At 37.1% G+C, this 27,444-nt stretch overlaps 1 protein-coding gene across 7 annotated transcripts in view; it reads left to right on the forward strand.

Moving 5' to 3' along the window:
* The first annotated feature begins 29 nt into the window (after nt 1-29).
* Nucleotides 30-27,444, forward strand: part of TMEM182 (transmembrane protein 182) — a 98,233-nt gene continuing 70,818 nt past the window's right edge. For 3 of the 7 annotated variants that reach the window (XM_035271806.3, XM_002757462.7, XM_017964112.4), the window contains exons 1-3: nt 24,176-24,516; nt 24,754-24,853; nt 26,499-26,597. In XM_035271806.3, coding sequence (XP_035127697.2) covers nt 24,385-24,516; nt 24,754-24,853; nt 26,499-26,597 — 331 coding nt within the window. In that variant the 5' untranslated portion in view covers nt 24,176-24,384. Of the gene's footprint in view, nt 125-24,175; nt 24,517-24,753; nt 24,854-26,498; nt 26,598-27,444 lie in introns of those variants that run through there. The other 4 variants (XM_003734687.6, XM_017964114.4, XM_017964113.4 and 1 more) reach the window with 3 other exon arrangements.

Raw genomic sequence — 27,444 nt, forward strand, 5'->3', positions numbered from 1 at the left:
AGCAGGCGCGCGCCTGCGCAGAGAGGGCCGGGTGCTACCTGGCAGTTCCGCGAGTGCGTGGCCGCTTCTGTTGCTAAGAGTTCTGGTGCCAGGCAAGGTGGAGACTGGGCACATCACCAACATGGTAAGCACGCACCAGTTTTGTGATGATAGTGTTGATGCTCATAGTTTCCTCTCGGTACGACCCTGCTGCCCCTTATCGTTGAAGGATAGGAGGGAATTGCAATGAGTTTCACTTACTCCTATGGGGTTATCCTAGGAGGTGACCAAATCCAGTTAGAAGATCCACAGACCATGGCCACCAGTTGGTTCTGACGGACCTGGAATACGTTAACGTAGCTCTCCAAGCTTCCATTTGCCCATTTAAAAAGCAGTAGGAAATAATGTAGGCCAGCTTCTGGAGGTGTTAAGAGTTCTATATATGCCTCTTAACCTCCTTCTCTGGTGCGGTGCAATGTGAACAAACCGTGGATGGTCCATGCCTGAATTCAGGTTACAGTCTCATGGAGTAAAAATAATAAGCACACAGCAAATAAACATAAATAAAAATACTAAACATGCCATAAGAAAAGCATACAATAAATAAAATAATGTGGTGATAATAAAGCGTGGCCGGGCGCTGTGGCTCACGCCTGTAATCCCAGCACTTTGGGAGGCCGAGGCGGGTGGATCACGAGGTCAAGAGATCGAGACCATCCTGGTCAACATGGTGAAACCCCGTCTCTACTAAAAATACAAAAAATTAGCTGGGCAAGGTGGCACGTGCCTGTAATCCCAGCTACCAGGAGGCTGAAGCAGGAGAATTGCCAGAACGCAGGAGGCGGAGGTTGCGGTGAGCTGAGATCGCGCCATTGCACTCCCGCCTGGGTAACAAGAGCGAAACTTAGTCTCAGGAAAAAAAAAAAAAAAAAAAAAAGAAGCGTGGTCATGATGTGGGTACTGATGAAGTGGGGAGTGAGCCACTTTTGAAAAGCAGTTTGGAAAAGGTGACATGTAAGCTGAGAAAAGTGGAAAGAAGATATGTGTGGCTGAAACTTTCTCATCAAACTAAGAGGTCAGCAGGGTGCAGACCATTTAGGACCCAGAAGGCCGTAACAGAGATTTGGGGTTTATTCTGAGTGCAATGAAAGGAATTGAGTGAGTGCATGACACCAAATAATGTCTTCAAATTTCTTATCAAAGTCCATGACACATGGTAAGTGATACACATTAACAATAGTGACCAGCCGCTCTTTTCTTTAGAACTTATTTATTCCTCTTTCACTATGGTTTCAAGAAGAGTCTTATATTTTACTGACATTTTGCTCAAAATCTCAGTTTAATTGTGTAAGTGGCTAAATTCTGGCATCTGTTAAATTCAATGTTGCAAAGTTTCTCATGGGAGAGGACACTGAATAGGGAGGAATGGAATACTGATACTTAAAATTAAGACATATGTTTGAATCCAGGTGGAACTGTCAATCTTGAACCTCTCAGTTCATCTGAGACTCCTTTGCAGGAGAACTAGTTTGCTCTCCTATAGCTGAGGAAACTAGTCTTCTTGTACTTGAAATTTTGTGATTAACTCATCTGGGAAAAGTGCCTCAAAGGGAGATGCTCATGTTGATCCATTAAAACCACTCACTGTGGCTAGCAAATATATAGCTTGGGTGAAATTTTAGCATGTTCCGGTGACAGGTACACATTAAAACCTAGGAGGAAATTGCATCACTGAAAGAATTGTAAATCTCTGCTAATACAGAATCAACGTAAACTTTAGAAACGTGGGGAAGAGGTTTCCAAGGGTGTTAGACAAAAGAAGGAAAAATATTATACTAAATTAGGCAGAACCACTAATATACGGGCATTTGATACAGATACCAGCTGTAATATGTTAGCTTGTGCAGCTGGGAACCGCTCTAACAGTTTACTCAGTTGGTTGAAATTTGGACTCAAAGATGGCCTACATTTAAAGATGTTCAGATGCCAGAGTTTTCCTGGTAAAATGTGGATAAAGGACCCCAAAAGTTTTGGGAAAATGAGAATGTCAGAGTGGATTTATTATTTGTGACCTGCAAGCCTAACACTCAAATATATTCCATGAAAAGGCCCAGAAGACTATGTGCACTAAGGCATTGAGGAATGTGTTAGTGAGAGATGCTGCATTTTTGAAAAGATTTGCAATTGCTCTCTTTTGTAGGCCAGGCATAGCCATGGAGGATACCACCATTAAAATAAGTTCTCTGATTTAAATGAGGATAAGACTTCCAGATTGTCAGAGGCCAGGTCATAGCACTTAAACTGCAATGACAATGTGGACACATTTACTTTTTTGTTTGTGTGTGACAGAGGCTCACTCTGTCGCCAGGCGCCAGGTTGGAGTGCAGTGGCACAATCTCAGCTCACTGCAGCCTCTGCCTCCCGGGTTCAAGCAACTCTCCTGTCTCAGCCTCCCGAGACTGGGACTACATGCGCACACCACAACCTCCAGCTAATTTTTTTTTTTTTTTTTCGAGACGGAGTTTCCCTCTTGTTACCCAGTCTGGAGTGCAGTGGCGCGATCTCAGCTCACCGCAACCTCCGCCTCCTGGGTTCTGGCAATTCTCCTGCCTCAGCCTCCTGAGTAGCTGGGATTACAGGCACATGCCACCATGCCCAGCTAATTTTTTGTATTTTTAGTAGAGACGGGGTTTCACCATGTTGACCAGGATGGTCTCGACCTCTTGACCTCGTGATCCACCTGCCTCGGCCTCCCAAAGTGCTGGGATTACAGGCTTGAGCCACCGCGCCCGGCCAATTTTTGTATTTTTTAGTAGAGACGGGGTTTTACCATGTTGGCCAGGATGGTCTCAATCTCTTGTCCTCATGATCCACCCGCCTCGGCTTCCCAAAGTGCTGGTATTACAGGTGTGAGCCACCGCGCTTGGCCGACACATTTACTTTTAAGGTCAGCAGGAATGTACCAGTCACTAGAATGCCTTGACCTGCAGGGATCTTTGGCTCTGGCTAATTGACTATAGTATCCCTACGAATGAAATAATCAGAAAGCCTACCAGAGAATTGGTGAAGTTACATAACAGAATATACTCTAGATCTGGTACCACAAACCCTGATTTGACTTTCCACACATCAAAAGAATCACAGCCTTTTATACAATTACTAGTTGTAATTCAATTCAAAAACAGTCTTGATTCAAGGGGAGCCCAGGTAACCTTGAGGAAGGATCTTGTGGCATTCATATGAGTATATTCCATAAATCTTCCTCTTAGCTTTCCCCACGGGACCTTCAGCCATTTACTAGAGAGATTGTGCATTGTGAAAAAAGGAATACCCAGTTCCTAAACTCTGACTCTGAATTTACACCAGTTCTTGGGGACTCAAAATGTCGCTCTGTCCAACCAGTCAAAGTAGAGCTGAATTGGAAGTCCCTGAGACCATTTGTCTCAGATTCAATGAATTGCTAGAAGATAGAACTCAGCATGTAGTCATATTGTGGCTAAGATTTATTATGGTTAAAAGATACAAAGAAAAATCAGTAAAATGGTTTGCATAGTGTGAAATCTGAACGAAAATAGGCACAAGACTCCAAAAATCTTCTCCCAGTGGATTCACATGAGACATGATTAGTTCTTCCAGCAGTAAGTTATGACAAAACAATGAAATATTGTCGGCCAGAGAAGCTTAGAAACTTAGTGTCTGGGGTTTTAATTGTGGGCTGGTTATTTAGGTCCCTTTCTACTTAGCACCTATCAAAACTCTAGAGTCCCTGGAGGAAAGCATGTTGAGTATAAACCATACTGTTTGTACAAACAGTTTGGACACAGTGTACCATCTTACAAGTTAGGATAGTAAAAACCCTACCAAAATCTGAGTTCCCAGATGCTAGCCAAGGGATAACACTTTAAGCAAAACTTTCAAAGAATAACAGGCCTACTATGTTAACTCTTTCTTGCACACAAGCTTAGAGTAGTCAGGTGCTAGATAAAATCTTAGCTCAAGTCTGATTCATAGTGGGCCTAGTTGATCGATGTATTTCCTCAGTTTCTGAATGTATAATTGAAATAGAATATTTGACAACTGACAGTATTCACAAATTAGTTCTGTGACCCATGGGTGATATCCTCTATGGTAGAAAAGACTGACTGGAAATACCTAGAACTTTCTTATCAAGATAGTAAAACAGAAGCAATACTTCATTTCGGGAGGAATTAAAGAGATTAAGTCATTATAAAAGGCTTAAAAGAAACAAAGATGGTCATTTCTGTCACATCCCTCTTTAACCCTGACCTGCTTGGCCTGTGAGGAAGTTTCTAGTATAATAACAGCGAATTAAGATTGAGATGCAAGACACAGACTCTAATTAAGAAGTTTCTAGGGAAACCCAAAGGTAAGAGGGGAGAAAACGCAAAACAAGGAACTAAAAGAAACTGAAGCCTCTGGAACCTCCAGCTGTGAAATACTAAACACAGTCTACTTCCTAGCTAGATTAACCTGAAACCTTATACAAAAAGCCTGGTTACCTGAGATCCTATGACTCCAGATACCATGTCTGGCTTTCCACAACAAAACATTTACAATGTATGCTAAAAGAAAGAGAAAGCGTAATCTGACCAGACAAAGCAACCATCAGAGCTAGACTCAGCTATAACACAGGTCTTCAAATTATTAGGCATGGAATTTAAAATAACCATGCATAGTATATTAAGGGCTTTAATGGAAAAATAAGCAATATGCAGGAACAGAGAGATAATGTAAGCAGAGAGAAGAAAACTTTAAGAAAAAATCAAAAGGAAATTATAGAAATCAAGAACACTATAACGGAAATGAAAGTTGCTTTTGATGGACTCATCAGTAGATTGGATTCAGCCAGGAAAACAATCATTGAGCTTGAAGCTGGATCAATAGAAAATTCCTACACTGAAAAGCAAAGGAAAAAAATAATAAAAATTCAAAAGAACAGAATATTAATGAATTGTGAGATAATTTCAAAGGATGTGAGATCCCTTCTGATATCCTATACCAATGTTGGAATGTCAAAAGGATAAAAAAGACAGAACAATTACTTGAAATAAATAATGGACTAGAATTTTCCAAATTTAGTGACAGACACCAAACCACATGTATAGTAGCTTAGAGAACACCAACGAGGATAAATACTAAAGTCTACTCTGAGGCATAGCATATCCACAGAAACTGAAAACAGAGAAAATCTTGAAATAAGCCAGAGAATACAAACATCTTACTTACAGAGGAGCCAAGATTAAAAAAAAAAATACAACTGTTTTTTCATCAGCAAACATAAAAGGAAGCAGTGAGATATTTAAAGTGTTAATAGAAAAAAATCCACCAACCTATAATAATTTTGTATCCAGAAGAATTATCCTGCAAGAGTGAAGAAAAAAATAAAAATTTGGTTAAAAAAAAACTGACGAAATTCATTTTCATTAGACACGCCTTTCAAGAACTGTTAAAAGAGGTTTACCAGAGAGAAGCAAAATAAGATCAGAAACTTGAATCTACATAAATTAGTTAATGGAATCCATGTCAGAAAAGGAATCCATGAAAACAAGATCTTTTATTTTTCTTATTATGAATTGATCTAAAAGATAATGGTTTGTTCGAAGTAATAGCAGTAACAATGTGCCAAGTGATTATAGTATGAAGGTAAATGTAATGAATGGCAGCAATACTGTCAGGGAACAGGGAGCATTGGAAATACAAAGTTATAAGGTATCAGTAGTAGCTGCACATCAGCATGCTATTTAAAACTGGTCTTAAATTAGTTGTAAATGTATATTGCAAACTCTAGGGCAACCACAAAATGTTTTGAAAAATAAATATAATTACATGGTAAGAAGAGAGAGAAAGAAAAATTATAAAATGCTGCCATTAAAACCAAAGAAGAGCCAGGCATGGGGGCACATGCCTGTAGTCCCAGCTACCGAGGAGGCTGAGGTGGGAGGATCATTCACGCTCAGGAATGCGAGGCACAGGGAGCTGTAATTGCCCACTGCTCCTCAGCCTGGGCAACAGAGTGAGACCTTGTCTCAAAACAAAGCAAAACAAAATGAACAGAAACAAAAACTGAGAAGGCTGGATAAGGGCAGAAGATTCAAGAAACAAGGAACAATGCAACAAGTAGAAAACGTAAAAACATGGTAGATATTCATTCTACTATATCAATAGTCACTTAAATGTGATTGGTCTAAAAATCCCAATTAAAAGAGAGACTGTCAGAGTGGATTAAAAAACAGGACACAACTATGTGGTATACACAAAACCCATTTTACATATAAAACAAAGATTAAAAATACAAGGCTAGGGAAAATTATGTCATATTGACACTAATCAGAAGAAAACTGGAGTAGCAGTGTTAATCTCAACAAGAAGTATTTCAAAACAAAAGTATAATCATGGGACAGAGGAGTATTGCATAATGATAAAAGGGTCAATTCTCCAAGAAGACATAACAACCTTATTGTGTATGAACCTAACAGCAAAGCATCCAAGTAGTTGAGGCAAAAACTAATACGATTTCGAAGAGACGTAGACAAATCCACAATTACAGTTGAGGACTGACACCTATCTATCAGTAATTTATAGATTCAGCAGGTAGAAAATCAACCATTCTACAACTGGATTTAATTTGTATTTGGGAAATACTTTAACATCAACAGAATACCCCTTTGTTTCAAGTTCAAACTGATTTTCACAAAGACCGTATTCTGGGCTAGAATATACATTTTAACAAGTTTCATATGAATAGAAACAATAAAAAGTACACTCTCAGATCACAATGAAATTAGACTAGAAATCAGTAACAGAAAATAGCTCAAAAACCCTCAAATATGTGGATATTAAACGATATACTTATAAATCACGCATAGTTTAAAGAAGTCTCAAGAACAATTTGAAAATATTTGAAACAAACTGCAAATGAAAATGTAACTTACCAAATTTGTGAGATGCAAAAAAAAATGCTGCTTAGGGGAAAATTTATAGTATTAAATGCATATATTAGAAAGATCTAAAATTGATAATTTGTGCTTCCATCTTAAGAACTAAGAGGAAGGACAATTTTAATTACTTTATTTAGAATCAAATCTCTGACCTATCTCAGTTTTTTCTTCCTGAAGAAATTCTTTTAACGTTTCTTACAGAGCAGATCTGCTGACAATAAACTCCCTTGGTTTGTGTTATACAACTAGGATTTATTTCTCCTTCTCTTTGGAAGTGTACAAAATTCTAGATTGACAAATGTTTTCGTTTTTCCTTTTAGACCTTAAAATATTTCACTTATTGTCTGCATCCTTGTATGTTTTCTGATGAGAAATTTGCTATAATTGTTGTTCTTATTCTCAAAGCAATTTGTCTTTTTTTTTTGCCTTTGACTGCCTTTAAGGTTTTATTTTTGTCTTTGACTTTCAGCATGTTGCATATTAGATGCTTACATGTGTTCTCTTTCTATTTGGGCATTAATCCTACTTGGTATTCTCTGCATTTCCTGGCTCTGTCATTTGATGTCTGTCTATAATTCAGGAATATTCTCAGCCATTGTATCTTCAAATATTTCATCTTTCTCATTTTCTCTGTCTTCTAATTCTAGAACTCCAGCGACACATTGGTTAGACCATCTGCTGTTGCTCAACAGATGTTGGAAAGTGTGTTCTTTTTTCCTTTGTCCCCTCACTCTTTATTCTTTATGCTTTTTTGTTTAGATAATTTTTATTAATCTGTGTTCAAGTTCACCAGTTCTTTCCTTGGCGCTCTGTTTAGTCTGGTGATAAAACTGTCAAAGACAATCTTCATCCCTGTTACTTTGTTTTAATGTCTAGAATTTGCACTTGAATCTTTCTTAGAGTTTTCATCTCTCTGCTGAAGATACCTATCTGGTCTTACATGCTGTTTAAGTTTTCCATTATAGTTTTTAACCTATTAATTTAGTTATTTTAAGGTGATTCTGTGATAGCTTCAACACAGGAGTCGTATCTGGGTTTGTTTGTAATGCTTCCTTTGTCTCTCAGACCATTCTCTCTCTCTTTCCAGCATTATTAATATATAATCCATATGCCATGCAATTCACCTACTTAACACATACAATTTAATGGCTTTGATATGTTTATGAAGTTGTGCAACTATCACCACAATTTTAGAATGTTTTAATCACTGCCCCCAAATACCTATGTATTTTAGGCATTATCCTCCGAATCTTTAATCCCTCTCAGCCCCAGATAACAACTAATAAACTTGCTATTTCTATATATTTACCTATCTTGTATATTTCAAATAAATGAAATTATGCAATAGATATTACTTTGTGACTGGGTCCTTTCCTTCGGCATGATATCAGGGTTCATCCATGTTGTAGCATGGATTCCACATAACATTCCACTATATGGGTATACCACATTTTATTTATACATTAATCAGTTGATGGGCATTGGGATTGGTTCCAATTTTGGGATATTATGAATAATGCTGCTATGAACATTTACATACAAATTTTGATGGTAACATATGTTTTTATTTCTCTTGCCATAGAATTACTGGGTTGACAGTACCTCTATGTTTAAACTTTGGAGAAACTCAAACTGTTTTCCATAGTGACTACAGCAATTTTCACCCCTACCAGCAGTGTGTGAGAGTCCTAATTTCTCCAAATTTCACCAATACTTTTTACTTTCCATAATTGGATTATAGCACATTCTAGTGGATGTGAAGTAGTATCTCACTATGATTTTGATTTACATTTCTCTGATGGCTAATGATATGGAGCATTTCTCATGTGTTTATTTGCCATTTGTATATCTTGTTGGGAGGAATACCAGTGTAGATAGCTTGCCTGTTTTTTAATTGTTATTTTTAAAATAACTGAGTTGTCAGTGTTCTTTATATGGTCTAAGTACAAGTCCTTTATCAGATATGTAATTTGCAAATATTTTCTTCAATTTTTTCAGTTATCTTTTTTTAATATCAATGTCCTTTGATGCTCAAATGTTTTTAATTTTGATAATGTCCAGTTTATCTGTATATTCTTACTTATGCTTTGCTGTGATATCTAAGGAAATATTGCCTAACCCATGACAATGAAGATTTGTTCCTATTTTTTCCGAAGCATTTTTTACTTTTAGCACTTAAATTTAGGTCTCTGATCCTCTCTGAGTTAATTTTTTTTTTTTTTTTTGAGACAGAGTCTTCCTCTGTTACTCAGGCTGGAGTGCAGTGGTACCATCTTGGCCCTCTGCAACCTCTGCATCCCAAGTTCAAACAACTCTCCTGCCTCAGCCTCTCCAGTAGCTGGGATTACAGGTGCCCAACACCACAACTGGCTAATTTTCATATTTTTAGTAGAGATGGGGTTTCGCCATGTTGACCAGGCTGGTCTCAAACTCCTGATATCATGATCTGCTGCCTTGGTTTCCCAACGTTCTGGGATTACAGGTCTGAGCCACTGTGCCCGGACTTAATTTTTGTATATTTTTTGATGGAGGGAAGAAGGGATTGAGCCTTAGGTCAAATGTCACAAACTTTTGCTATTCTTAATGAATTTTAAAATATTTTTTAAGAAATGTTTTATAATTTCCTTTATCTTTTTAGCACACATTACTTGGACTTTAAATGGTTGGATATCGTAAATGGTTTTCATCAGTCATACTTGTTCCACTGGGGAGTGGGTCATGGAGCTCCTCACACTGTTATTCTGGAAGTGGGACTCGGACTTGTTTTATTTTTTTCCTTTTTTTTGGTATATTCTGTAGTATTTTGTTGAAAGCTTAACATGATACATAGGACAGTACATAGTAAGATGTATATATATTTTTGGTTGGAGATGAGTCCTTTCCTTTCTGCTGGTCCTTCAATGTAAGGGTGTGTGTTCATCCAGTCCCCTTGGACATTGTCTTTGCCAGGGAAATTGTCATAACCTGTATTGTTTCAGTTATGACAGGTGTAGGAGATAATACAGATCCAACTAATTCTATGCCTTTGAATACTGTTTTAAATATAGGAATGATCACTGTCTAAATATTAATGAACATGGAACATGCATATTAAACTCCTTTCTAATCCAGGGTGATACTGATAGCCAAATTATTGAATATGGTGGCAGAGGTCATTATAACTGGAGCCTCTGCACAGTAGTTAGTCAGATAGGAATACAGTAGATGAAAAGTGGTCTTCCCATGTTTAGTTGAGATGCCATGTAACTAAGAAATGTGGAGCCTATGGGGAAATAAAAAAACAGGATCCTTGAAAGAAAAAAGTGAGAGAGAGAGAGAACTAGATCGCCTGCTAAGTGAGTCCAGAGGGTCTTGTATAGACAGATTTGGCTGTGACAGAGTTCCTGTGGTTTTAAACATCTTAAATGTCTGACACTGCCATTGTTACTAATTTCAGTAACTATTATTTGTTCAAATAATATGAATCTTCAAGAGCTTTTGAGATGGAGAATTTATTTGTCAGAATAGGCTAGCTCTTTTGCTGTCTTTACAAATCAACCTCTAAACTCTCAGTGATTTAAGACAAAGTTTTTTGTTTTTTTTTTTTCTTCCTTACTCATATAACACTGTGAAGATCAGGCAAGTCTCCCAGGTAGGTTTTTTCTCTATGGTGACTCAGAGACCCATGTCTGTTCCATTTCGTAGCTCTCCTATCTTGACATTTAGTCTTCAAGGTTGCCTTCAGAGGCAAAGTGAGAGACGAATAAGCCCCATTCATTCTTAAAATCCTTGGGTTAAAAGTAACTTTCTCTGTGTGCACAAGCAACCAAAATCCAGAAGTGCAGCTCCAATCTAATGTCAAGGAAAATGGGAAATCCATGGACACTGATAGTCTGCCATAGACATTTCATCTGCCCCTCAATGAGATGCCCTTGATCACTGTTTCTCTTGACCCTGAGTCTATCTAGTCCTGTGAGTGGCCCTCTCACTACTGCTGTCATTGGTCCCACAGCTCCTAACTTGTTGCTCTGTCCTATGTATAATTCTAAGTCAATTTGATAAAGCATGTGTTGATCTAAAGAAAATTTAGACATACTCGGGTTAGAATGAGAAAGAGCACAAAGTAACTTTTTAATAGATTGTCTGGAATGCGGTGGGTCCTATGCTAGACAATTTACTACAGTTATCTTTTGTTAATTGCTTGAATTCTGTTTGTTTGTCTAGGCTGGATTTAACTATGACTAAAACAAACAAAACAAAATCCTTAATTGCATTTTGCCTCAGTTTTCCCAATGTAATTTATTAGCAATGTCAAGAAAGAAGTATTATTAATATAGTGCTGTAACCTCCTAAGTTAAAAGGGTATTTTCTTCTCATCTTTTTCTCGTTTTTCTTTTCCTTTGTATTCTGAGTTCTTAAATTAAGCTGATAACATAAAAGTGACATTATTTGAGAAAAATGTATATTAATTCTAACCCAGGTTTCTTTTTGCTCTTTACTTAAGATTGGTCTTAAATTTTTCCCCCAGTTATCAAAGCTTTGATTCTCCACCACTCCTAGAGCTCTGGAAAGGAAGAATATAATTTCAGTCTACATGTTCAAGGATAACTTTAAAATAAATAATATATGACACAGATCCAAGATTACTGGAGGAATTTATTAAAATAAGTGGACCAGATTCTTGGATTTATGCATTTTAAAGAGATAAATTTAGTAGCTTAAAATTGGACATATTTCCAACAATTAAAACTTTATATTCTTTCTTATCTCACTTTGGCTTACAATGTAAGATCCTGAACCTATTTTCTAAAAAGTAGAAGAAGAACACTTTAGCTTTAGAAATATATTATTTCTAATAATATTAATAGCATATAAAACAGTAAAATATTAGATAGTAATAAGAAATGAAGTATTGAAATATTCTACAACATGAATGAACTGGAAAACATGCTAACTGAAAGAAGCTCATCATAAAAGACCACATATTGAGTGTCCCCTATACATTTCATTTATGTGAAATACATGGATAGGCAAATAAATAGAAACAGAAGGGAGATTAGTGGTTACCGGGGGCTGAGGGTGAAGTGGGAATGAGGAGTGCAAATAGTCAATTTCTTATTGGGAACGATGAAGATATTCTGAAATTAGATTATGGTGATGGCCAAAAATCTCTGTAAGTATACTAAAAATCATTGACTTCTATACTTTGATCATGATAATTTTATGGTATATTAATTATATCTTAATAAAGGTGCTTTGGAGAAAACCTTGAACCAATCATCTGTTATGAGACAATTTGGAAACATTAAAATTACATAATGATGTAGAAAAGAACATTTATAATATATATACCTGTGCATATTTCACATGGAATCAATTTCATCCTGTTTAAGAAAAGATCATTTTCCCTTTGCATGACAATATAAGGTTTCAAACACAAGGTGCCTCTGTAAAATTTCAAAATTCATTCTAATTTTTATGTAAAAAGTACAAATATTTGCTTCCATCCTATATGCAAAAACTTAGTTGTATGTTTATATGAATAGTACAAGGAATGAGAAATACACTTAAAAGCGTTGGTGGGATTACCCTTCATTTTCTTTCTTTGCATATTTTTCAGTTTTCTATCTGGAGATCATGTTAATTAATTTATAATAAATAAATGTTTTTTTAAATGAAGCAGGAAAAGGTAGCTGCCTAATACCTCAATAATGGAAAAACTCATTCTTTCACTTAATTAGTACACTACGTGCACAGATTCACTTTCACTTTTAAAGTGTTTCATATTCTGGTTTGAACTCCAATGCAGTGGCTTTCTGCCTATTGGTCTGCTAGTGAAAGCAGATTAAGCATTTCTGCTACCAAATTTAAAAAATTTTGTGTTTAAAATAAAGTGGTGCAATAGAAGCTTTGCTAGACCTTCCCAGAATTTTATTACTGTATAATGTACAATATTTGAAAGCTGAAATAGACCAACTTGTATTTGCTTCCCATGATTGTAAGTAGGACCATTATTCCTATACCTGTTTTTTGTCGATGTTCCTTTTGTCCTAAGGAAATTCTACCATCTGAGTCTTCCTTGAAGCAAATATATGCCTTCCCAGAATCATCTTTTACTCCCTGCTTTTGTCCATCTCCCTGATTTGCCACAATAGGGCATTCTCCCAAATGTCAGACAGTCAAAACCTTAAGAAAATGATGACTAGTGGGGATTCTTAGACATCTTTCTAGGTATTCACTGGGTGAATGAACAAGAACTTGAACACATTCGGAGTCTGCTACTGGGATGAGTGTCACTTCAGCTCTTTTTCTCTGAGACTCTGGAGAAATCAGATTTGTGAAGATTCCATAGAACAGTGGTTTCCAAGAGAACATTTGGCAACCTCTGTGTATATTTTTTTTATTATCCCAACCTGGGCGAGGTGTGATTGGCCTTTTACTCAACCACTGTGTTCATAGTGCTATATTTACTGCCATAACAAAGTATCACTGACTGGATGGCTTAAAAACAGACATTCTCTCATACTTATGAAAGCTGGAAGTCCAGATCAAGCTGCAAGCAGGGTTGGCTTCTGATGAGGCCTCCTCTCCTGGCTTGCATGTGGCCACCTTCTTGCTGTGGCCTCATTCAGCTGCTTCTCTGCACATGCTCAAAGAAAGATTTCTCTGGTATTGAAGCTGCGTTGTTGTCTGGGGAAATATGTAAGGTTTATTGCCTCATGCCAAGAAAATTAAGGACACGGACACACACAAGGAGTGAGTTTAAGAGCAGTGGTTTAATAGGTGCAAGAAAGAGAAAGGAGAATAGCTCTTTCTGGTGAAAGAGCGGGTCACCTGAGTGGGTCTTCTGGCCCATGGCAGAGTGCACCGGATTTTATAGACAGGCTTAAGGAGGTGGTGTCTGATTTACATAGGGGCCACAGATTGATTGGGCCAAGTGGGACATTTACTTAGTGCATGGGGAAGCTGGCCACCCCACCCTCATCTAATTATGCAAATAGGCTTTCCACTTGGCCCAAGGCGGTGTTATCTGCTCCCTACTGCAAATGTGGTTGTAAAGGAAAAGGAAAGATGGAGCCACCATTTTGAACATGAGTAGTCCCAGGTGGCCTTCACCTTTGCAGACTTCTAGCCTGCCTTTCTATATCGGCAGCTCGACTTTATAGGCTGCTCTGTGTTGGCAAAGAAAATGATTTGGGGGCTGCTTTTCGTTAAAAGGAAAACTTTACCAAGGACTTCCTTACCCTCACTATCTGCCTAAATAATTTCTTCTTAACTCCTATATCATTATTTCCTTTTTCTTTGTTTTTAGAGGAAGGGTCTTGCTCTGCTTGTTTCCCAGGTTGGAACTCACTGTCACCTTAAACCTCTGAAGGTGGAAGTGATACTCCTGTCTTAGCCACCCAAGTATCTAGGGCTAGAGGTGCATGCCACTATGCCTGACTAATTTTTTAAGTTTTTGTTGAGATGGGGGTTTTGTTAAGTTGCTCAAGCTGGTCTTGAACTCCTGGCCTCAAGAGATCCTCCCACTCTGGCTTCACAAAGTGCTTGGATGACAGGTGTGAGCCACTGTGCTTAGCATCTTCTTATAGGGACACTAGGCTTGCCAGGTCAGGGGCCCACCCTTTTGACCTCATTGAACCATATTGCCCACTTATAGGTTCTATCTCCAAATATAGTCACATGGGGATTCGGGCAACATACGAATATTAGAGGGACAGAATTTAGTCCATAGACAGTGCTTAGGCCAAAAAGCCCTGCCATAAAGAGATTCAAAGTTGTCTCAATTTCTTCATCAACAAAATGAGGGCAATCCTGATGCTTATTGCGGTGGGTGATTGTGGAAAGGAAATGAGCTGACAAGCATCAAGCACTTCGAACAGAGCTGGGGACAGGATGAGAACTCTCTAAGTGTTGGACATTGTAACTTTGTTACTTTTGACATTTTTGTTATTTAGCTGTTGTGTCATTTGGGTATCCTGATACGTTCTAATTCTTAAGTGCTTACCCCATAGCACATATGTATAATAATTAAACAGAACTTGAAGAACCTGGCTGAGCAGAACATGAGGAGAACTATGGAGCCATCTATGTAGAAACTGTGGCAGCACCTTCAGCAGGCCTGGGACAGTGGCCTTTGCCTAGACCACTTCTGACTATTTCATAGTGATACAATATGAATGACTGTTTCCTCTTGCAGAGAAGGTGGCACTCTGGTTACACCAAGGTGTCTCCCTGCATTTTATTCTCTTTCTCACTGATTAGATTGTCTTTCCTTTGGGCCATATGACCTGAACTTGCTGGGCTCATTGGAGCCTCTTCCTCTGGCAGGTCAATTGGAGAGGAGTTTACAAGTCCGTTACATATTTCCCGATAAAGAAGGAACTAGTAATATACCCAGAGATAAGGATAAATCAGAATTTCTTTCTCTAAATTAAGACTCAAGTCATTGCACGTAAGAAATACGCAGAGCACTTTTATAACTGAGGGATGGAAGAGGAGAACCTTTTCATTCCTGCAGCTTCTAGCATATGAAGTGTAATATGCAACCTTAGAATTATTTTAACTCTAAACAAATGGATGAGAAAATTAAATTGAAATTACAATGGTTTAAAATATATATATTTTTATAAAATAGATCTATTCCTATGAGTCACAGCATTTTAGATTCTAAAATCCCCCAAATTCTATATTAAATGATTTTACTCTTTGGTCCCCAGTTTTGTTTGTGAAATGTTTTACTGTGTCCTAATTGCATTTGAAGGCAGGATTTTAACAAATGAATTTTAAGGTTTTTTTTTTTCCTCTTTCAAGAGTTACTATAGTTAAATGCACTGATAGAGTTCTGCATGAAATAGAGCCTGGAGCTAGGTAGCAAACCCTTTTGCAGAGGGAAGGATATTTTTGTCATATAACTCCCTTGGTATGAATTACTTGTGTATGTACTCTCAGTTTAAATGAGCATAAACTGCCTAAATTAATGAGGTGAATGAGCTTATGGATATTGCTGTAGTCATTGTCAGTGTAAACTATTCATTGGGATCTAGGTGCTTAGATGAAACTATCTTAGTTAAGGCTATTCAGCATCAAATAATATGAAACTAGTAAGTCATTGTTCTACTCTATATACTTTTATTTTTAAAATAATTTGAGATGGGGTCTTGCTATGTTGCCCAGGCTGGTCCAGAACCTCTGGCCTCAAAAGATCCCCCTTCCCCAGCCTCCCAAAGTGCTTGGATTACAGACGTAAGCCACCACGCTCAGCCAGTTCTACATTTTTGATAGATAAAAATCCCAACTACCTATGATAATGTATCATGAAATGCAAATTTTGCCTCTGGCCAGCAGATGGCAGTGTTTAAACCAATTTAATTCAGCTCAGTAAGATGAATAGCTAAATTTTTCTGAGCACCTACCTTACAGAATTGTGCTGGGTGTAAGGGATGCCACACTAAACAAAAGCCGAACCACTTATTGCCCTATGTAGTTTATTTGTTGTTCTTATACTATGTGTAAGAGTAGAAAACCTGTGAATAATCCCTCAAAATGCTTACAGTATGGCCGTGTTTTATACTGACGGGTAGTGGAGAGGATGTCACACAAGAATCACAAACTATAATACAAAACTAAGATTAAAGGGTCCTTAGAGTCACAGAGACATGTGACTCATAGGCAGGAAAAATCTGTTTCAATAAGGATCATATGGAAGCAATTGTTCTTCAGGTCGTCTCTCAGTTTAATATCCTGGGCCTAGGATGATGGGCCACAATCCCTTATGTGTAATCCTTTGGGCCAGATATGTTTAGAATTCAGAATTTGGGGGATTTTAGAAAAGTACACGATGCATACATTATGCATTACCTAACACCCTCTTGTGGAACCTGGGAACCTGGAAATAAATCAAACACACTCATTTTTATGCCATAAAATATATGAGAACCCCCCCTATATTTATATGACCTCGTGTTGATCAGATCTGCTTTGCCAAAAGCTTTGGGTTTTCAGAGACTTTGGATATTAGGGTGGCAGATGAGGTATTGTAGACTTATACTATCTCATGAAATAATAATCTACCCTAAAGTCTCCAAAAAAGATGTCAGAACTTTCTTTGATAATCCATGGACATAAGCCACCATGCTGATATTTCCATGGATTACCAAAGATACATGGATTAACAGTCTGTAGAACATGAATTTTAGAACGTGGATTTTTCTAGAACATGGATTTGCAGTCTGTAGAAGCCACGGGAGTTTGATTTCTACATTTGTTTAAAAATTTGTTCAGCATTGTTGGGTGCTGAGCAACGCCATGCTTGTGTTTTTAAACTAAAGCAAACTAGAATTAATTTTGTTTTGGGAATGTTTAAATAATATCATTAGATATTTTAAGCTAATTAAGAATATCGCAACATTAGGATTAGCAATTTTGACTATAGAAAGAAGAATGTTTTGCTCATGATCACTTACAAATGTGACGAGATTTGTGCTGAGTTTCAGTCTACCTACTGATAACAAAAATAAGTTAACTAAAAAGTTAGGTAAAAAGAACAGAATCAAAACAGGCAAAGCCTTCAATGGCTTATGGTCATCTAGCTGTTGCTTACCATGTCTTATTTTACTTGTGGTAACCAAGGGTAGAATTTACCATAATATCTTGGAATGTTATTGATCTTAGCAGACTCTAGATTTTAACAGATTGCTTTTTAGTTTTGTAATTTAAGAAACAATCTTAGAACATTTTTACTGCAATTTCTCTAACTGAATAGAGACTCTAAAAGAAATACGATTTCCAGGAAACCAGAAGAATCTCCAAATGAAGTTATGACCAAAATAAACAGAATAAGAGGGAAAAAAGGAAAGGATAACCAATGAGGTTACAGAGCTTTTCAAATGGAAGAACCATACCAGTGTTCTTAGCCAGGCACGTTACTCCTTCTGATACCTGATTTTACAAATTGTCTTTGTTGGTTTGTTTTATTGTCGAGTGTTTTCATTGTTCTCAAAAGCATTTCAAATGTTGTATATAAACACATGCAAAAAATGTGAGGAACACAGGAAGGAAATTAAGGAAGGCAGGGTGAAAGCTGGCACATCACCATTTGTACTTAGCTTCTGATCTTACCGGGTATCAAAGTGAAGAGAGAAGCACTCTCAGTTACATGAGAATATTACCTCATTGAGGCCAGAGAACACATTCCAGTCACTGTATCCACCCAGGGCACAGCATGGTATGTATTGGAGCAGGCAAGTGATATGTGCTTGATATGACAAATATTTGTCAAATGAATCAAGATTGATAGTGTCTTTAAGATGAAAAATGACAGCAGTGCTCTGTAGAAATTCAACTTGTATTTAGCACTCAGATATTTCTCTCTGGCCTTCATGAGGGGATGCTGTTTGTAGGAGCCAGTGTCCCCAGTAACATCATTAAGAATAAGGGGGCAAATTGTATCTGAACTTTTCTTCATTTGCTCATCATTATTAAACTGCTTTGATTGATGAAAAAATATTTCTTGACTCAATTTTTTCCACAACATATGGATTCTAAAAACTGTCTAGGAAAGGGAGAATGTAATTAAACACTTATGAAAATTTGTCATGTGAGTTATGTGAGTCTCCTTGCAGAGTGTCGCTGTTAACACCTAAGGGAACATGTAGTTCATAGTAGGCACATGGTAAATATTTATTGAAGGAACTAATGGAGAGGTCAGGTGGATGGAAGAGAAAGACCTTCTAATCAGGGATAAGAAGCAAAGATTTGAGGAGCTACTGTTGGTCCAGGAGGAAGGGTGATGTGTTATGTATTGGTATGGGAGTACTGGGAACACCTGGTGAGAAATCAATCCGGTGAAGTAGATTTAAGTCAGATTTGCAGTGCTAGCAAAGGGAGTTTTATTTTATTGTGTTTTTTGCTTTTAAATTTTGCTTCATTATTTGTTTTTTAGTTTCTTTGTCAGAAATGTGACCTCCAGTTAAAGTGGAGTAGAAGGCTAATACATAGAAATACCAGCTCATTTGACACACATCATCTTACCAAGTACCCCTAATAATCCTCTGAATTAATTTTCCCATTTTTCATATTAAAAAACAGAAACCTGCTAGGCAAGGTGGCTCACACCTATAATCCAAGTACTTTAGGAGGCCAAGGTGGGCAGATCACCTGAGGTTAGGAGTTGGAGACCAGTCTGGCCAACATGTGAAGCCCTGTCTCTACTAAAACCCCCCAAAAATTAGCTGTATGTGGTAGTGTGTGCCTGTAGTGTCAGCTACTTGGGAGGCTGAGATGGGAGAATCACTTGAACCCAGAGAGGGAGGTTGCAATGAGCTGAGATTGTGCCTCTGCACTCCAGTCTGGGCAACAGAGCAAGACACCATCTCAAGAAAAAAACAAACAAACAAATAGAAACTCAGAGAGTTGAGCCATTGGCTCAAGATCACTCATTAGTGAAAGAAAACTCCAAGTTTTCTTAATTAAGCAAAATCCTATTCTAAGACTAGCAGAGGGAGGGTAGAGTATCTAGATGGGGAGCAGACCTGGTACTAGCAGGTCCTATTATTTTTCCCCAGGCTTATCTTCTCTTGGATGATCACTTCGCAGCCCCCACTCAGCCACATTGCCTCCTCATTTAGACTTGGGCGCACAGGGAGGACAAATTGAAAGTCTTAAACAAAGTGAAGGGGTAACATTGAGGAAATAAACATAAAGTCATTACACATAAATTATTGTGAGTTGCCTTTAGTAGTGGGACCCCATGGAGATCCCTCCTCACTTACCTCTTGTCCTTCTTCATGTCACTGAGAAGATCTTTCACTCCTACCACCATGAAGACCTTCAGGTGGTAAAATTCCTGCCCAAGAGAGTGGATACCAACAGAGACACTGGTTGTTTCATATTCTGCTTACTAAAGACTGATCTGTATTCAGGGTACTGGAGCACTCATCGTGGTGCCTGCCACATGGTAGAGGCTCATGCATATTAGCTACTATTAGGCACCTCAGTTTACATTTTTGACAATCAACTTCTCCCACAGGATTGATGTTGAGACACCATGTTTATTCTTGTGGCCTTAGTGACTCAGTTTATTAGTCTGTTCTCACACTGCTGTAAAGAACTACCTGAGACGTGGTAATTTGTGAAGAAAAAAGGTTTAATTGACTCAACATGACAGAAAACATGACTGTGAGGCCTCAGGAAACTTACAATCATGACGCAAGGCAAGGAGGAAGCAAGCATCTTCTTCACAAGGTGGCAGGAAAAAGAGTGAAGTGGGAAGTGCTACACACGTTTAAACCATCAGGTCTCATGAGAACTCACAATCATGAGAGCAGCAAGGGGAAAATCTATCCCCATAATCCAATCACCTCCCACCATGTCCCTCCTCCGGTTTAACAAGAGATTTGGGTGGGGACACAAATCCAAACCATTTCACTCAGTGTGATAACCTTATCAATATAAAGATAGAGTTAGCATTCCCATAAGGGATAGATACCTAGACTAGCAATGAAGCTGCTTTATTATAGGATTATTAGGAGTTGAGGTTGGAGCTCAGCCAGGCCTATCTCCCCTCATTTTCTGGCCTTTCATTAGAAAAAAGAGAAAGGGAAGAGAGAACATACGTCTCAATTTGTAAATTTGTAAACAACACCATAGCTGCTTAACAGCCTTCCTTCCCAGTGCATGGCCGTTTTCTTAGGCTGCTGAGATAACTTGGGGAAGCAACACTGAATGGCTATTAAAATTCCTTAGAAATCATGGAAAATTAGAAGAGTTTCAAGTAACAGGCAAATGTCCAATTTTCTGAAGAAGAAAGACACGTTTTGCCCCCTTGATGGTAAGCTCCATCTCATTTCTTCATTAGCAGAAGTCTGATAAGTATTTTTTAAAAGATGATTTGCAAACATCTGTACAGGAAACATGCACCCTGCTAAAATCCAGCACTCCAGAGCTTAACAAGGACTAAGCTGGGCCAGATTAGTGCCGTTTCTTTTGGGGGTAGATTGTCAGTTGGATTGCTCAGGAGGTCATGTATTTTCATCTCAGCCAAGACTCCTAACACAAATTGATTTCTATTTTATTTCAGTGCCTGTTCTGTGCCAAGCCCTATGCTAAGCCTTGAGAATTATCAAGCTAAAATGGCTCAGTTTTATGATAGCAAAAGTATTCTGTGATATTTTTCTCAATAGATGCACACATATGAATGACTGGAAATTCTGATGTTAATTAAATTAATGACTGGTTTAATATATTGAAAAAACATACCTATTTTCTGAGGCAATGCTCCCCTGGAAAGTGGTCTTTCGTGGCATTTATCTGGACTCTGCCCTGTCCTACAATCCCACTAGCAACATTTTTATGATGATGCTTATGTATTTTTGGATAAACCTAAAATGGTGAGAAAATGTTATTCATTGATGAAACTAGTTCAGAAAGATGATCCTTTTCTCTGACAAAGACAAAAATTGTGATAAATAGTAACAACAAAGTCTTATACTCTTTTCTACTAATTAAGAAAAATCTACTTTTATGTATGTGTGTGTGTTAAAGATTTAATATTAATGAATGGAATTTTAAACAAACCATTGAAATATAAGTAAAATAAATAAAATCTTCCTATCCAACAGATCTCTCCTTCATCCCAGACAACAACGCTGTCACCTACAACCACAGTACACTAGTCCAGAGGGGGAGCATGTGGGAGAGCAGTAAAACGTGTGCAGGATGACCAGAACTCATTATTAAACCCCCGTGTATTTTGTTCTAACAAATCTCTTTTTTTTTCCCACTAGCTCATGAATTCCTCAAAGTCAAGGCCTATATATCATAATCTTAATATCTGATAAAATGCCTGGACCCTCAAAAGTTCACAATAAGCACTTCCTGAAGATGTATTCTCCTCCCCTGCAGAAAATTTACTTTGCTCTAATATTGCATTAATTATAGAATAGCATCTGTATTTAGTTTATATTGTATGTAACAAATTGCCCCCAAATTAGTGGCTTAGAACAACACAGATTTGCTATCCTGCAGTTCCAGAAGTCATAAATTCCACAGGGATCTCACTGAGCTCAAATTTGTGGATAGGGTTGCATTCCTTCCTGAAGATTCAAGGGGCTTGTGGTCCCCTTCCTTCATCTTCAAACCAACTGTCTGCCCCTTTTGCTGTGGTCATAGTTCGCTCTCTGGCCACTCTGTTAGGACAGGTTCCCTGCTTTCCATGTAAGGTTTCATGAAATAAAATTGGGACTACTTGCGTAATCCAGGATATTTCCGTGTAAAGTAACATATTCACAGATTAGGATTAGGATAAATGTCATTGTGAGGCCATTATTATTTTTGGCACAGCATCCAGATAAGCTGTTAGAATATACCTGGAATATTTTACTATGGCTCACTTCAATCGAGCGCTTGAAAATTGTAGGAAAGAACCACCGCAGAGAGGAGAAGGTCTGGAGTTGTACCAATCTAAAGGCGTTTAAAGGATTAGTGTTTAGCTTAGAAAAAAGACTTTGATATAGGGTTGGGTGAGGACTGTGATAGATGAGGCATGAGATGAGGGCTATCTTCAGAATATCAGAGTGTCCTGTGACACAGCAGGGGATTGAAACTTGTGCTGCACAATCTCAGAGGACAGAATAAAATAAATATCTACAAACTCCTAGGATGCAGCTTTTGGCAGAAAATCAGGCAGAGCTGTTATGGCAGTTACTGATGTCCTTAAATGCCACAGGCTAGAAATGTCATAGCTTGATGGTGTGGGAAGTCTTACAAAAATTATTTAAGCATCAGATGAGGGATCAGCTCAGGTGAACCCTCAACTAAAATCCTCATAGTGATTGTGTAACATTCTATATGGCTTCGAATCCTATTTATGATTTTTCTTTTTTTTCAAAGACTTTTGCTCTTGTTGCTTAAGTGCAGTGGCACAGTCTCGGCTCACTGCAGCCTCCACCTCCAGTGTTCAAATGTTTCTCCTGTCTCAACCTCCTGAGTAGCTGAGATTACAGGGGTCAGCCACCATGCCTGGCTTTTGTGTTTTTATATTTTTAGTAAAGATGGGGTTTCACCACATTGGCCAGTCTGGTCTCAAACTCCTGAACTCCACTCACTTTGGCCTCTCAAAGTGCTGGGATTACAGGCATGAGCCACCGACCCAGCCTTATTCATAGCTTTTGAATTCCTTCGATTGCCTATAGCTACAGCCTACCAGGGCCCTTCAACTTTATTGAGGATATTTTTTTCCTCACAGGATCTATTGTAAAGATCTATCCCATGCCACACAAAAGAAGGGGTGAAGAAAGCTGGTAGAGTTGAGATGCCTCCTTGGAAGATTAACTGGTCCAGATTATTGTTGAGAATATGAAAACAATAACCAAAGGAAAGGTGCGAAATTTTAAATGGACACAAATACTTAGAAATATGCTCTCCTTTGGTGTATCAGACATAAAAGCAAAACAAACAAATAAGCTGTAAAGAGTCAAGACTTGAAGAAAGTGTAGATTCATTGCTATTAGGTGGTCTGTAGAGTATTAAGTATGATTCATATTTCAAGGAAGTTAGATAATTTAAAATGAAGGAAAAAGAAGTAGATCAGGCTCTTTCATCTTTATTCAGGAAGTAATATATTTTTGAGACTTTCTTCATCAGTCCACTCTGGGGATAATTATTTGGAATAACTTGCATAAGACTCAGGAGGCTGCTGCAGAAAGTGTTGTTTTTATGTCACCAGTGTATGCTGCATAAAAGCTCTTCTTTATACTTTCAGGAATTATGTTACCATGAACATTCTTGACCTTTTAAGTATACATCTGAATGTTTAGATTATAAACCTGAACTGTACTGTGTTACGTTAGAGTATTTGACCAAAACCTTATTTTCCGTCACAAAAAAAGTCTGAAAGGAATTAAATTAATTACAACTTCAATTGTATTCAAGATTGGTATTTGTGGTTCTTTATATCTGTGATTTATGATATCTTCAAAGAGAGTCCTAAGTGTCTTTGGAATTGTAATGGACATTCTAGACTAACAGGAGCTTGTTCAGACACTTGAGATTTGGGACCAGTCCTTCCAATGACTTCATAGCCATTCCATCTTCTTTCTACTTCTGTAGATTACCCAAACGCAAGAATGATAATCTGAGGCAGCTCCTGATACTTCTCACTATAGTCAGTGGAAGGTCAGCTATTTTTTGATCCAGGGGAGAATGACAGCTCCTCAATCACTTTCTTAAAATAGCCAGCAATTCTCAGCTGCTGGGCTGGAGTCCCTCCAGGGGAGAGCAAAGGGAATACAACTCTACCAGCGAGGCGTGAGCGAGAAGCCACCAAAACATGAGCTAGGACAGCCTTCTCAAGAAAATTCTCCAGACTCAAAATTATTATTATTATTTTGCTGTTGTTTCTGAGAAACTAGGTGTCTTACCATTTTAAAATTTTGTATTTAATTTAAAGGAAACCAGTGAATTGAAAATGAGACTAAATGTCGCCATCTTCTTTGGGGCTCTCTTTGGTGCTTTGGGGGTTTTACTCTTTTTGGTGGCTTTTGGATCGGATTATTGGCTTCTTGCAACTGAAGTGGGGAGATGTTCAGGTGAACAGAATGTGAGTCTTTTCTTCAAAATAGGGATGCACATGGTAGTTATGAAGATAGCCTTTTGTATCCTCTTGAAATGAGAGAATAGTAACGGAGTGTCTATTTCCTCATAAAAGAGAGATGTAGAAAGCTACTAAGCATCGTTATTTGGGATAAAATACATGTCTTTAAAAATTTACTGGATGTAATGATTTTGATTATATTTCTTGTATTGATGGCAAGTTACTTCATTTTGTTCTGTGCAGATAGAGAATGTCACTTTTCACCATGAAGGGTTCTTCTGGAGGTGTTGGTTTAATGGGATTGTGGAAGAGAATGACTCCAATATGTGGAAGTTCTGGTATAGTAAGTACAATTTAGCTTCAGTTTCCCTCTTGTCTCTAAAATAAAAATGAATAGTTTCTTACATAGTATATATCACTTCTAGAGGACTGGATTGTGAGTTATAAAATCTCAATTAGATGTCTAAAAGGTTCATGCAGAGATTCCTTTTCAGTAAGTAGACATGGCTATAGGAATAATTATTTTATCTTTTAGCTTAAAACAGGAGTCCAAATATTTATGGCAAAACTGAATTATCCATTGTTTCTCTGTGTCTGTTTAGAATACACTAACTCTAACAAATAGAATAGATATTGTCTATAGCATTTTTTCAAGTGTCTAAGAATACTGTGTTGCAAATAAATGAGATTTTTTGCTATCAGCCCTTGAAATCTCAAATGTAAAAATCCATAAATAGAGATGTATTATTTCATATTCATAGCTTCATAGCTTCAAAGTTAACAGTATCTTTTTTTAAGTAATGAAACTTAATTACCAGCAATGGCAGATGAAAGCTTATATTATTTGGGCTTTAACCAAGTTTGTCGGCACTATCAAGAAATGACTTGCTTTTGATGTTTGTGTTCTCATTGAAACTTTAAAGTTATTTTTCAAAGTAACATAACTTTAAAAAACTATAATGCATTCCTTCAACTGTATTTTTATATTAACTAATCTTTGAAAATCAATTTATTGAAAATAGCTAGCACTTATTTCATTGTAGTCAACAATGAAAGAACTGCTTATTAGCCTAAAGTTTATTGAGAATTGAAATTATTAGTCTTCTTATCAAAAATCAAAGTGTGGTATTTACACAATAGTCAGGATTATGGAATGTTAAATAAAAATAGAAGGTCCCTGAAGACTTAAACAAGCTGGTGTTTAAGTTGGCATATATATAAGGAACAAAGTAGTGATGAAGGAGCCTTTTGAGGCAAGATAGACTATCTTACAGTGGGTTTTGGGGCAGGAGAATAAGCATACAACTTACCAGTGGAAATGATTTAGACGCTGGTAGAGGGAAGTAAGTCAAACTGTGCAAGAGGAAGATTTTGCCAAAGACTTAGAGAAAGAAAGAATATTTCAATATTTCTGTCCACCTTAAAGTATTCATACAAAATTTTTAAGTTTTCAGACAACATAAAAGTTCCATCTTGTGATGTTTTCAAATACTAAAAATTATTTGAATTATTAACTTGTATGACCTTTCATTTGCATTCTTTCCCTAAAATAAAATGGTTATAGAAGAATTTTTTTTAATTAATTTGAACTAATCAAGGTTAAACTTAAGTTTATTAGATTTTTAAAACAATTATTTTTAATCCCTACTGTGTGCTAGACACTGTTAGGTACCAGAGAGTATGTGAAAATATACAGAATGTGGTATTTTAAATTGTAAGGTGATATAAAGGCCATTTTCATTTCTTCCATTGAATTATGTCATGTAGCTAGATGTTCTGGATGAATTCACCTTTCAAGTCTCACGTGCGTCTTGATATGAGTTTCCCGGAAGGCTTTCCTCCTCAGAGCAATTCTCTGAATTTGTTGATGGAACCAGTAGTTTTATTTTGCTTGTGTAACCTTTGTGCTTTGTATTTCTGTCCCATTAGGGATGAGTCATCACTGAGCTTTTCAATAACAAGTGCCATTGTTTTGCTATCCTTCCTAGCCAATCAGCCACCATCCAAGAACTGCACACACGCTTACCTGTCTCCATACCCCTTTATGAGAGGCGAGCACAACTCGACCTCCTATGACTCTGCAGTTAGTAAGTACCCTCTGTTCTCAGCCTATCACTGGAAGGGTCTTATCTTTCTGAAGGATGCCCATTTCAAAATTGTCGTGTGTAATTAAAAAACAATTTAAGACCTGTAATTTCGATATTTTTTAATATCTATCTGTTAGATTAAAAAATATTATTTTCAATGTGCCATTTATGATTTTAAAGAACATAACTTTGATCTAAAAATGAAGTCATGTTAGATTAAAAAATATTATTTTCAATGTGCCATTTATGATTTTAAAGAACATAACTTTGATCTAAAAATGAAGTCATTATAATTTACTATCTGCCTATAAAAGTATTCTTAAAAGTTTTCCTGTATGAAGATAGTAATATTTATTAAGCAGAACAGTTTCTTAAGGTTTTGATGGATCTAAAATGAGTCCTACAATTGAAAATATTATAATATACATCGTACTTCTAAAAGTTTTTGTCATCATAACACATGAGAGTATATTTAAATATATATAATATGTATATAATAAATATATATGATATAAATATATACTTATGCTACTATATTCATACAAAATGACTGGACTCTGTGTGTGTAATTGTAATATTCCATAGGATGGGAGACAAACAGATATCATTAACTTAAAATCACATTAAAAGCATGAAATTTGTAATAACTTACTAAGGGTTGGTACAGACTAGACTACCAATGTCATATATAGAACAAAAAAGTGTTTTCCGAAAAGAATAGCTATTAAGGTTCTGAATAAATTAATATTAGGGTTCTCCAGAAAAAAAATAAACAATAGAACACATACATAATTATATATTCTATACACGCAAACATGTATATACATATACATGTACACAAACACAC

This window comes from Callithrix jacchus, chromosome 14, assembly GCF_049354715.1.
Source record: "Callithrix jacchus isolate 240 chromosome 14, calJac240_pri, whole genome shotgun sequence".
NCBI classification, from domain to species: domain Eukaryota; kingdom Metazoa; phylum Chordata; class Mammalia; order Primates; family Cebidae; genus Callithrix; species Callithrix jacchus.